This window comes from Squalius cephalus (assembly GCF_949319135.1).
Source record: "Squalius cephalus genome assembly, chromosome: 5".
NCBI classification, from domain to species: Eukaryota; Metazoa; Chordata; class Actinopteri; order Cypriniformes; family Leuciscidae; genus Squalius; species Squalius cephalus.
In genome coordinates this window covers 49,579,637-49,593,186 of record NC_137126.1, presented here as the reverse complement: position 1 = coordinate 49,593,186, position 13,550 = coordinate 49,579,637, and the positions used below count along the sequence as shown (strand labels likewise).

The following is a 13,550-nucleotide window of genomic DNA, read 5'->3' as shown; positions in this document are numbered from 1 at the left end:
AAGGCCTGAAGCCTTACTTCAGTTCAAAACAAAATGACATTTAATAATACACCACTAATGCTCAGTTACAGACTGGAACAGTAGTGCCACCTACTGGAGGCTGTGGGATTAACTTCTTGAACACCACAGAATGCTTAGAGATGAGTACAATTATACATGTTTGTTTCTCTAGATTCACCAAAATTAAGAAAGGCTGATTTCTTCTTATTATTATTATCTTAAGCTGTTCTTAAAGTCAACGTGAAACTGCCTTCAGAACACATATGATCTAACTTTTCGAATGTGATGTAAAACTTTTACATATTTAGTGGGAAATAAGTTAGGATCGACTAGTTTGATAACTTTATTTAATAATCAAATAATTATTAAAAATAGCTTTCCTGTAGCTCAAACAGTAGAGCGTTAGCGCTTGCAACACCAAGGTCATGGGTTCGATTCCCAGGGAAAGCAAGAACTGATAAGAATGTAAATGTGGACCTTGAAATGCAATGCAAGTCGCTTTGGATAAAAGTGTAAAAAAAAAAAAAAAAAAAAAAAATTCTGATGAATTGCGAACAATAAAACCAGAGACATTTATTAAGAACATAAACCAGGTCAGGGGCATCACTTGTGAAATATTACTATAATATCCCAGACAATATTTCAAAAATCATATCAGCTGTTAAGAATCATGAATGAATTCGAACCAGAACAAAAAGGTCCGAAATTGATTCCTTTTGATTCATTCGGAAAGTTCTCTTGAATCATTTCCAGCGGTTTCTTACAATGAAATAGTATCAGGATAATTTATACGACGAAAAAAAAAAAGAGCGCCAGATAAGATTAAGAAATTTATCTACAATCTATTTTAGGAAACAAAACATGGAAATGTCTTTTATCCTTTTTATAAGTGGATCTTTATTACGCTTGTGAAGGACTTTAGACCTTTAGTAGAGTGAAAAAGTTAGCCTACATTCAGCATCTTTAAGTATTGCCTTTAGAATTCACATATAATTCGAATTTTGCGAATATTTAAGAAAGAAATTCGAATTTCGCTTTTAAGCCTCAATTCTCTCAATATTTCTCCATTAGGTCTCCGGCCACCAGCCCGACCCCTCAGAGACGGGCTCCTCCTCCAGGACCCCCGGCACGCCCAGGCTCTCGTGGTTCGGCCCCGGGACCCCCCGCTGCCGGCGGACCCCCCGTTCCCTCACGCCCAGGAGCCTCTCCAGACCCGTTCGCTGGACCCCCGCCTCAGGTCCCGTCCCGGCCTAACCGCGCACCGCCCGGAGTGCCCAGGTGAGACCGTCTGACTGGAGAAACTGCTGATGAAATAATGCATTTGTGCTGGAAAACAATAATAATGCGCTCAGATTTGAGGAGTGAGTGTTAAAGCTACAGTGTGTCATTTCTGCAGCACTAGCGCCACCTAATGGAAATGCAATCTGTTTGTTTTACATTGGTTTCCAACCAATAGAAGACGACCAATTCCAGCTATGTCTACATGAATACAGATACATTTGAAAATGGCTTTTGTGTTTCTAAACACTCTATCCACACTGAAAAACCTATTAGTGTTAATGATGAAATGTAATGAATAGGGATGCATCGATATGAACATTTTGGCAGAGACCGATAACTCTTACAAGCCGATAACCGATAAATTAGCCGATTTGCTAATTTGCATATTCATAGAACCGCATATACTATGAGTAAAATGTAATGAACAGGGATGTATCGATATGAACATTTTGGCAGAGACCGATAACTCTTTATATTTACAAGCCGATAACCGATAAATTAACCGATTTGCTAATTTGCATATTCATAGAACTGCATATACTATGAGTAAAATGTAATTAACAGGGATGTATCGATATGAACATTTTGGCAGAGACCGATAACTCTTTATATTTACAAGCCGATAACCGATAAATTAGCCGATTTGCTAATTTGCATATTCATAGAACTGCATATACTATGAGTAAAATGTAATGAACAGGGATGCATCGATATGAACATTTTGGCAGAGACCGATAGCTCTATAGTTAAAAGCCGATAACCGATAAATTAGCCGATAAATCTAAATCCTCATTTGCTAATTTGCATATTCATAGAACCGCATATACTATGAGTAAAATGTAATGAACAGGGATGCATCGATATGAACATTTTGGCAGAGACCGATAACTCTTTATATTTACAAGCCGATAACCGATAAATTAGCCGATTTGCTAATTTGCATATTCATAGAACTGCATATACTATGAGTAAAATGTAATGAACAGGGATACATCGATATGAACATTTTGGCAGAGACCGATAGCTCTATACTTAAAAGCCGATAACCGATAAATTAGCCGATAAATCTAAATCCTCATTTGCTAATTTGCATATTCATAGAACCGCATATACTATGAGTAAAATGTAATGAACAGGGATGCATCGATATGAACATTTTGGCAGAGACCGATAACTCTTTATATTTACAAGCCGATAACCGATAAATTAGCCGATTTGCTAATTTGCATATTCATAGAACTGCATATACTATGAGTAAAATGTAATGAACAGGGATGCATCGATATGAACATTTTGGCAGAGACCGATAACTCTTTATATTTAAAAGCCGATAAATTAACCGATAAATCTAAATCCTCATTTGCTAATTTGCATATTCATAGAACTGCATATATTCATAGAACCGTGTCGAGTTACATAGTACATTCAAGCTATTTTAAGGCATGATGATTTTTTTTTTCCAAGGAAAAAACATTTAAATATGTAGTTTTTGGTGATCAAAGATAATTTTTAAGGGATAAAATGATTGACTACCGAGGCACTTCAACGATTAATCGTGCAGCTCTACTCACTTTTCTTCAAAAAGCTCAGTTTTTGACCGTCTCAGTGTGGACAAAAGGCCAAGACGTAGAGAAAAGATGCGTTTTCAAATGTATCCAGATTAGTGTAGACATCGCCTCCGTCTGATGGTGCAGAAATGACAACATAAAACACTGTACATGAAACATGATGCTCAGAAAAGACTAACCTTCTGCCGTCTAATAAGAACATCCGTTTGCTCTCAGCCGCGGATTGTGAGATTCTAGCCGGTGGAATAAGTGCAGTGGTGTGGGTGAGTTAACCGTGAGTTAACCGTTCACCATACCAACGTTTAAACGATAAGCAGTCGCAGTCTTACCATCACTGAAATTCAACTCATTATTATTATTATGGTTATTAAAGTGCCATCAAATCATGTTGAGATGTCCACAGTCTGCCGCCAACTCTTATTATCGTTCAAACGTTTGATGCACAATGTGTTCTCAGTAGGGCTGGGTGATATAGCCTATATATAAAAATATATAAAAGATTTGACATTTTTAATGTGCTTTCTTATTGGTCAAAGATTGTGTCATTAGACTAGTTTCAGGTTGTTTTGTTGTCTCGTGACGCGCGAGTATGAGTGTGTTCAGGCTGATAAGTTCAATTAATTTCCATGAATCGGTTCAAATATTCAGATTCAGTGAATGATTAGTGTGGAAAGTGTTCACAGAAGTCTTTCCATGGCATTTTTCATAGATTAAAAGGTTTTATTATGAATACACTAGCATTGAAAAGTTTGAGGTCGGTAAGATTTAAAAAAAAAAGTCTCTTCTGCTCACCAAAGCTGTATTTATTTGATCAGATATACAGCAAAAATACAGTAATATTGTAAAATATTATAATTTAAAACGGATGTTTAATATGTAAATATATAGTAAAGTGTCATTTATTCCTGTGATCAAAGCTGAATTTTCACATGATCGTTCAGAAATCATTCTAATATGATAATTTGATGATCAAGAAACATTTATGATTATTATCAATGTTGTGCTTGTGCTGCTTGATATTGTTGTGGAAACTGATTTTATTTATTTATTTATTTCTAGGATTCTTGATGAATTGAAAGTTCAAAAGAACAGCATTTGAGATCTTTTTTTTACACTATAAATGTCTTTACTGTCATTTTTAAATGCGTCCCTAATAAATTAATGTATTTTATTTTATTTTATTCTTACCATCCCCAAACTTTTGAGAGGTAGTTTATACACAAGTACGTATTGATGACCACATTTTTTTTGTATTTTACATCTTGCAAGTATTTTGAATCTTTCCTAAAATGGTTTGAAATGATATCATCAAAAGGCTTATAAATATCAGGCTTTTTAATGCTTTAACTACTATATCACCCAGCTCTAATATTTAGCACCTCATCTATCAATGTGTCACTGAATGGACGTCTCGATCCCATCAGCACACACACACACACACACACACACGCACGCTTCACTAACCGTCCAAAGGAAAGGTCATCATGAGGGATGGTTCTGCTCTCTTTCTTCTGTTTGTTTTACTTTGTGTCCATTGCTGAACTTTTGTCTTCTGTTGCGTGTGATTTGACTCGTTCTAACACTAACGCTTGCTTCCTGACAGCAACACACACACACTTTCCCAGCAGTCACTCACACACACCTTTCGTTCGAACCCTTATTAAATCCTACATGTAATGCTGAAGTCCCTAAGGAATGATTTGCCACGCTGAACTGCAAAACCTCTGACCCGAAAACCAGTTTTAAATATTCATCATGATGATTGAGCACTGCAAAAAATGCTTTTTTTGTTTCTTACTTAGTATTTTTGTCTTGTTTCCAGTCCAAAATCAAAAAATTCTTAAAATCAAGATGCATTTACTAGAGGTACTAGAGATATTATGTCTTGTTTTCTGGGGGAATAAATCAAAATTAAGCGAGTTATTGCTTAAAACAAGTTAAATTATCTGCCAATGGGGTCAGAAAAATAATGTTAATTTAAACAGAAACAAGATTATTTTTCTAATCCCATTAAGTCAAAAACTTCATTTTTATTTATTTCCCCAAATCCCCCAAAAAATCATCTTGATTTAAAAATGTTTAGATATTTCGACTGGAAACAAGACACAAATATTAAGTAAGAAAAGCATTTTTTGCTGTGTGACTGATTAAAACTCATAATTGGGTAAGTAATTCTGCCAATGGGGTCAGAAAAATAATGTTAATTTAAACAGAAACAAGATTATTTTTCTGACCACATTGGCAGATAATTTAGTTTTTTTTAAGCAAAAACTCTTAATTTTGATTTTATTTCCCCAGAAAACAAGACATAATATCTTATAGCATTTTACTCATCTAGTAAATGCATCTTGATTTAAGAATTTTTACATATTTGGACTGGAAACAAGACAAAAATACTAAGTAAGAAAAGCATTTTTTGCCGTGTGACTTTTTTTCTTACGCATTAAAACTCATAATTGGCTAAGTAACGAGTAAACGAGAGGTTTTGGACGTCAGTCTCTGGTTAGCTTGGATTGGAGAAGTGTTCATGTTTCTGTGTCTCCTCCATGTTAACTGTGTGTGTGTGTGTGTGTGTGTGTCGCACATCCTTCTCTTCCTCCTCCCCATCGCTCTGGCTCAATCCCTACTGCTGATATTGATTATTTTTCACAGAATTACAATCAGTGACCAATGAGGAGTAGCGCTTCTGGTACGTCTGTGGTTCTCTCGCCATTCCCCACTCCTTCTGCATGGCCGACTGTCTCTGAGACCCTTCAACACGCACAACACACACAACACACACGCAGTCCACAAATCATCTATTAATCTAAAATAACTTACTAATAAGCCCAGCTACTAGAGAAGCACTCAGACAGCCAGTGTTCGTGATTGACAGTCGTTTGGATTCACGAAAATCTTCATAAGAATGTTCAAAAATATTATAAGTGCCCCAATTATGCTTTTTCGAATATTACCTTTCATGCAGTGTGTAATATAGCAGCTGTTTGTGAATGTAAAATGTCTGCAAAGTTTTAAAGATCAAAGTGCACGACGAATAAGTTTTAAAGAAAGAATCGATTCTGAACGTCTGAAACGAGTCGTCAGTTATTCACTCTCACTTCCTGTTACAGTGTAACAATGTAACTCATTTGCATAATGCCAGCCTGTGCTCTTGATTGGCTGAGCAGCGTCTCTTTGCTCCGCCCTCAAACACTGCAGTTGTATCGAGACTGGAAGAGTTTAGTTCGCGTTGGAGAAAACACTGTGAATCCACTTTGATGCACTTCTAGAGAACGAGACTCACTGGAACTGATACGGAAAAAACAACGCCATCCAGTGTTTCCCCTAGAAATTTTTCCAGCAGCGGTGCTGTTACGGGGGTGGGGGTGGGGGGGGTTGTCCGGGGGTGCAAGATTTTTTTTTTTTTTTTTTTTTTTTTTAATAACCCCTTAAACCATGACTTCTGGCAAGTTTTGTGGATAGAAATGGACATTGAGACATACAAATTTGACATACCATCAACAGAAGGCATGATTATTGCAGCACATACCTTGAACTGGTCACAAACAGGATTAGGACAGGATTATTCATGTTTTTCTTTTGTGTTAATTTTCAGATGTAAGGTAGAAATTGATAGTGGAAAAATGAAACTCTTTCCTCCCTCATCTGCACTACTGATCTTTTTTCTGTAACACACTTTAGCACTTAGATACATCATCATGTAACCAGTACTTTCATTTAAAATTATTTTATCCTGTAGACATTCTGAACATTAAAATCCAAATTAAACTTTTCATTAGTTTAAAAGATGACTAGCTTGCATAGCCTATTTTACTTCACTAACCTCCAGGGACGTGCAAAGAGTTCATCAGGGCCAGGGGCTCAAATGTAAGAAAGACAATTTGCTGTGATTAATCGCAATTCCCCCAAACTTGTAATCATCAATATTTAAATATAGAATCACTAATTAAATTAAACAACACACAAAAAAGGGGGAAAAAAGAAAAATGTCCACACAAATTGGACAGAAAATAGCCCTATTAAAATATAAAACATCAATATATTATTCTTCATTCAGTTCTATGCAACATACTCAGATTTAACAGATTTATTTTTTGACTAATTATCAAAATAAAGTATAGTCATACAAAGCTCTTATTACCAGAGCATGTGATCAGAGCAGGTAATTTTACCATTGTTGCCCAGCATTGCTATACCAGCTCAGCAAACAGAAGTCTAGAAATTTCACGTTATTTGAGCGGACTTTGCTTTTCCAGTGCGTGATTGGTAGCCTACATGATTGGAGCGTTTGGGCCGTTAAGGAGCAGAACGAGCAGCACAAGCACGGAGCGGAACATTGAGCAGAGAGCGCAGTGTGCCGACACACACACGGAACGGAGAGCGCGGCGCAAACATGGAGCGGAAAAGACCCGCACGGGAAGTTACTAAACAAGCTGCGTGAGAATGAAACCTGATCGCCGAACACGGAGGGGCGGGACGGCATATTTTCCATAGACAGTAAAAAAATGGACACAGCGACCCCATGGACTTAAACGGAGAAAAGTTTGTACCGCATTCTCCTTTCCACAAACGCTTGCTCACTCTCCCGTGGCGTCTGTCGTGGTGTCGTTGTGTCTGTCGCCGCGTCGCTTCTGAGTGCGCTTTCCGCGCGCCCACATTTGAAATATTTGCATGTGAACGGCCCCTTATGACAACGTGTGTAAGTGAATGTCGTGATATTACTGATCATGTGAAGATTTTGCAGCGGCGCTGAAACATTGTAGGGGACATTGTAAACATTGCTTAATACATTGTAGGGGAAACACTGCTTACTGTTCGTGTCACTGAGGAATTCAAATATAATCATGGACGTTTCATTTCTGACACACGCTGTGAGCAGTCGACCAATCACAACAGACTGAGCCGTCTGACCAATCAGAGCAGGCTCTCAGGAAGGAGGAGTTTAGAGAAACTGAATCTTCGAATGAACGTTTTCAGACTCTTTGAGAAACGAGGCGAGGTGAACTGTATATTATGAGAAAATTAAAGTGGTTTCGACCTTTGATTCATGTAAATATTGTAAAAGACCTCAAAACAAAATTAGGAACATTTAAAATAGCATAATAGGGGCACTTTAAATATATTTGAATTTTTTTTAAATCTGTTAATTATTTAAGTGAAATATATTTCATGTAGTCCTATTTATTTTATTCCTTTTCTCGGATCACAGAATCGCTTCGGGTGCGTGATGTGTGTGAGAATCCTCATGTTCTGTTAAATGCTGTTATATTTGCATATATAAAGCTAAAGCCCTGAAAAAAAATGCGTCACTTAATTTAATTTCATTTGACATTCTAATCTTAACGGTTAATGAATGACTGAGCTTCGGTTGTCGGTCAGGAAAATAATCTAGCCTAAATGAACAAAATGCTCTCATTACAATCCTCCACCAGATTTACTATATGCTATGTTCACGATAACTTAAAAACTAGCGTACACGAGCTGAGACGTGAGATTTGATGGTAGCCACCGGCGCTCACGTCCATATTGATAAATGCCAAGTTTTGAGTTGTACGTTTTTTTATCGTACATTTGTTTCATAAATGAGACCCACTGCGTTTTAGTTTACAATCGAACATTGGTTTCACTTTAGAGAACGTGTGCGAATCCCTAGTAGTAATATTATGTATTAGTTGTAGCTAGTGTTATGTTAAAGGAGAACTCCGGTCAATTTTAACATTGAGCTCATTTTATTGTACATTTGGAGTGCTGTCAATACAGAGAACAACGACAAAAATCGGTGTTGCCTACACCGAGTTATTCTATTTTTAAAATTTGCACCCTGTTGACTTCAATGGGGCAAGTACTAAACCTGCTTTTAGCCTCTTAACATCCTTGATGTGTCATTACAAGTGCACAGAAAATGTGAGTGATTCCTTCTGAGTGAACACGAGTGAATCTGACTGCAGTAGATGTGAAAGATATGTATAAAAATGATGTTTATTCAGCCAGCGCACATGCCTGTTTACATCCTGTTTTTCGGTTGAAGTCCAAAGTAGTCGATTGCCGAGTTCACGCGCATAGGTTTAGTTACCTATGATCACGCGCGTGAACTCGGCAATCGACTACTTTGGACTTCAACCGAAAAACAGGATGTAAACACAGGTATTTGCGCTGGCTTAAATAACATCATTTTTATACATATCTTTCACATCTACTGCAGTCAGATTCACCCGCGTTCACTCTGAAGGCTGTGCACTTGTAATGACACATCAAGAATGTTAAGAGGCTAAAAGCAGGTTTAGTACTTGCCCCATTGAAGTCAACAGGGTGCAAATTTTAAAAATAGAATAACTCTGTGTAGGCAACACAGATTTTTGCCGTTGTTCTCTGTATTGACAGCACTCCAAATGTACAAAAAAATGAGCTCAATGTTAAAATTGACCGGAGTTCTCCTTTAAGGAGTAAAATATTCTTAAGAAGTATTTTTGGGAATACCGAAATGTTTAAGAAGCTGTTCTGTGAATCCGGCCCTGTATAGACAGGAGCAGATGCAATAAAGTCTGTATGGACAGGTAACCACAGTCACACTCTTTAGAGACTTCGCCCTGCGTATAAACACATGCTACAGCTCATTTGCAGATCATATGCACATGCACTTCTTGCCTTCTTCTCTGTGAAGGACAGACGGACTGGATCTCTGAGATGCCGAACATTCCCTCAGGATATGAGATGTCAGACGAAACTCATCCTTCTCTCGCACTTTGTAACACATCTTTCCCTCGCGGGTCAAAATGACCCGAAGCTCTAAAATTATACTTTTTGTTCTTTTTTTTTGTCCAGAAAGCTTATTTTATTTTATTTTGATAATATTTTTTCTATTTTTAAAACAATCTTTTTCATTTTTATTTACCTTTAAATTACTAGATTTGATCAATAAATAATAAATAAATAGTAATTTAAGCACATATTCCTCACATTATTTCAACTTCAAAATCACTCACAATTTCATGCATAACCCTTTTAATTCAGCTCTAAATATCTTATATTGGGTGTCTTTGCCGACCTCTTGTGGAAAAATAATAATATAACATGATATTTCATGACTCTAGATGTCCTTATAGCTCTTTATGGAGCAAATGAGCTGTTCCTCTGGGTCCTAAAGTCAGTTAACTTCAGTATGCATTCACATACACATGTAGACATTATAAAATCATTTTTCTGGTAAAGATTGAGCATTTTTAGTTTGAATTTGGAGCATTTTGAGGTTTTTCTATGTGTACTGAAGCATACCATTCATTCCTAAGGGGGTCAAATTGACCCACGAGTGAAGGATTTGTTACCTTTTTTTTTTTTTTTTTTTTTTTTTAAGCATAAAACTCCTCAAATTCATTCAAAAAATGGTTTGTGTATTCGTGGTTCAAGTGCAACAAAAGTCCAAAGGGTCTTGGACCTCAATTTTGAATGAGTTTCAGGTCAAAATGACCCGAGGGAAGGATGAGGGTTAAAATTTCTAAATCATCTAAATTACTGAGCGTGAAAACCTTTCCAATAGCCAATCAAATCCTTGCCCAGCTTTGACGTACACATCTCGTATGCTGATTGGTGATTCTGCCTCAGAACAGATTCTGTAATGTGCAAACATCACATCAGTTCTCTGAATGTTTATCAGTTTTATTTGAGTTAATCAAGATCTGAAAAGCCTTTCCTTCTGCAGCCCCTCTGCACTCATTTTATTTGATTTTACCATCATTTATGATCCCTCTTTCTAAAAAACACCTCAAGCATCCACTCAAACGCTACACGTGACCTTTAGGGTGAAACTGAACAGTGGGGTCAAAGGTGAAGTGTCAGATGTCCATGTTGTGTGTCTCTTTTCATGGCATTTCATTCTGTCATGGCGTGGTCGCTGAATGCTGAAACATGTTTTAAAACTTGGTCCTGTATGTTTTAAAACAATGTTCTTGACTGAATAATTTTAGTAGGGATTAATCTATATTTAATTTAGACAAATAAATATGTCTGCTTGAAAGAACGAAGAATGTTGTATGCACGTTGTTATAAAGAACGCACATATCATTAATTAAAAATAAATATGTCTTGTTTATTTATGAGATGTGGATTTATTTAATTTTAAATTAAAACATGTTATATGTCACAGCAGTTAAATAATCTTTGTCCGTATTGCATGTCCAAAACCTTAATATTATTCATATTAACAGGTTAATAGATGTTTTCTCCAGGAGTACTAGGCTATATCATGAGTTTGAACATTTTAGAGAAATGCTTAATTGATGCATTACAATTTAATTAAACCCATTAGATTTTAGTCGACTAAATCTACTGTAGTCGAGTCTTATCTTATGATATTTAGTCGACTAAAACTAGACTAAAACAGTTCAGATGACTAAAATATGACTAAAATTAAATGGCATTTTAGTCAAAAGACTCTGACTAAAACTAAATCAAAATTGTCTGTCAAAATTAACACTGTTATATTATTAAACTCTAATAAAAGAAAAAAAATTAAATATCTCAGTGCAAAATATTTTTACTTAAATTTAATTGTCACCGACTGAATGTTTTCTGTGTGTGTGTGTGTGTGTGTGTGTGTGTGTGTCTGTGTGTGTGTGTGTGTGTGTGTGTGAGAGTGTGTGTTACTCATCCATCTTCTCTCTGTGTTCCCATGGCAGCCGACGACCCCCGGCATCACCTACACGACCCAACCGACCCACAGACTCCTCCCTCTTTGACTAGTAGCCCCTCCCATTCCCGTGATCGCCAGCGAGGACACGCCCACCCAGCTAGAACTCCTCCCCCTCCTGCTCCTCATCACACACACTAATACACACAGTTCACCTGGACTGCACAACAACTCTACAACCCTCTGTCACAAGTTTAAGTTTTCATTTTGTGTAGGTCACGGATTTCAAACTCATTATAGGCTATATGTTCGTTAGGCCAAAGGTTTTCAGTCTTTTAGATGCAAGGGCCTCCAAATATGATCATCCTGGTGCGAAATTGTCCTAAAATTTAAAAGTCAGCTATATATTTTCATGTAAAAATACTGAATTTATACTGTTTATGTATAATTTATTTATTTATTAAATCAATTAATTTATTTATTACATTTATTTAGTTTGTTTAATTATATTTCTTATTATATATTTATTTTACACTAGTTTGAAAACCCTTGTGCAGTGTTGGGTGAGTTACTCTAAAAAAGTAATTAATTAGCTTCTAATCTTCTAATCTTATCTTCACTAGTATAATTAATTAGGTTACTTTACTAATTACTAGCTCTAAAAAGTATTGCATTACCAGTTGAAAACAGCTCTTAATTCTTTCAAATAAATCATATAAAATTACAAAATTATATATAACTGACCAACGTATTTAAAGGGACATGGTTACATTAACGTTAGATTAAATTAAAATATGTTAAATCCACTGTATATAGATTTGTTCTATAGTTTAAACAGTATTTAATGCAATTACATTAGAAGTAATTAGAAGTAATCCATTTATTACTTTACTTTTTCAAACGCTAAGTATTGATTACTGCATTAGGCTACCGTTTAACCATCCTTTTCGAGAACTGCGGATAATGTGCAACATTCAAACCAAAATACAGGAAAGAAAACTATTGGCATGTTTTGGGCAGAAGTTTGAAAACTCCTGTTTAGGAAAATCCAGATCTAGAACTCAATGTTTTTATGAACTCAAACTCTTTTGACAGACGGTTGATGAGTTTTAGATCACTGTTCATGATATTCACCATATATGGCTCCTTATCCTAAAGAATAAGCTTGACAGGAAAAGTTATATGAAGGGTTTGATGAATGCATTTCTCTCACTTTATTTTCTGCCATCTTTAAGCTTCTTTTGGTTTTCTGCCCGCCCCGGTTCGCAGACGCTTGATTTCCCACTGTATACGGGATGCATTATCTCTCCAAAGTGTGTTCTGGAGCCTCATGATAACTGCATCTTCTGGAATGTGCGTGTGTGCATTTGTATTTCTGTACATTACTTTTGGCTTTTTTTGTTTTTGTTTCGTATGTGTGTCGGGCTGCAGTGGTCCCTGAGCTCATGGGCCAGAAGACGACACCAAACTCCCCGAAGGGTAATGAACTTTCCCATAGTTCCACAGTCTTTCCCTGTCTGCATCATAAACTCCTCATAGTTGAGAAAACTGTTTGAAAATTGTTTAAATGTTGAACCTTAAAACAAACATTAAGTCATCATTTCCATAGTAGTTCACATAGCCTATATTTCAGTAAACACTAAAATATGGTGGTCATAAACATATTTGGACACAGCTAAATGTCTGAATGTCACTACACTAGTGAAACATGGTATTTTAGTACAGGATGTGGGATCCAAATGCAGTGTAAAGTTTATTTAAACAATATAAATCCAGGCAGATAACCAAAGAATCCAGGAAAAGGACAAGATAATCTAGACATGGGGAAAACAGAAACTAAAACAAACGTGCACGGAAAACCAGCAGACAAAAAAGAGAAGAAACACATAGGATAAAATACACAAGGTAACAAGAAACAGGTGCTAGTGATTAGTTGCTATAGAGACAAAGTAAAGTAACCATAGAGACAAAAGGAAGTGAAAACACAGGAACAATAAGAACAAAACTATACTTCCAAATAAGAGTCTAAAACACAAGAAAAGGAAACACCAGACTGAAATCATGACAATTAGATAGTG

At 36.2% G+C, this 13,550-nt stretch overlaps 1 protein-coding gene across 16 annotated transcripts in view; it reads left to right on the top strand.

Annotated features, from left to right (window-relative positions):
* Positions 1–13,550, top strand: part of dnm1a (dynamin 1a) — a gene marked incomplete at its 3' end in the record, with an annotated part of 107,158 nt that overhangs the window by 88,486 nt on the left and 5,122 nt on the right. For 2 of the 16 annotated variants that reach the window (XR_013821296.1, XR_013821302.1), the window contains 3 exons: positions 1,072–1,278; positions 3,066–3,112; positions 12,904–12,951. Coding sequence is in view for 8 of the 16 variants with exons in the window: in XM_079871912.1 (XP_079728038.1) it covers positions 1,072–1,278; positions 11,522–11,585 (271 nt within the window). Of the gene's footprint in view, positions 1–1,071; positions 1,283–3,065; positions 3,124–5,501; positions 5,539–11,521; positions 11,819–12,903; positions 12,952–13,550 lie in introns of those variants that run through there. The other 14 variants (XM_079871912.1, XM_079871910.1, XM_079871911.1 and 11 more) reach the window with 12 other exon arrangements.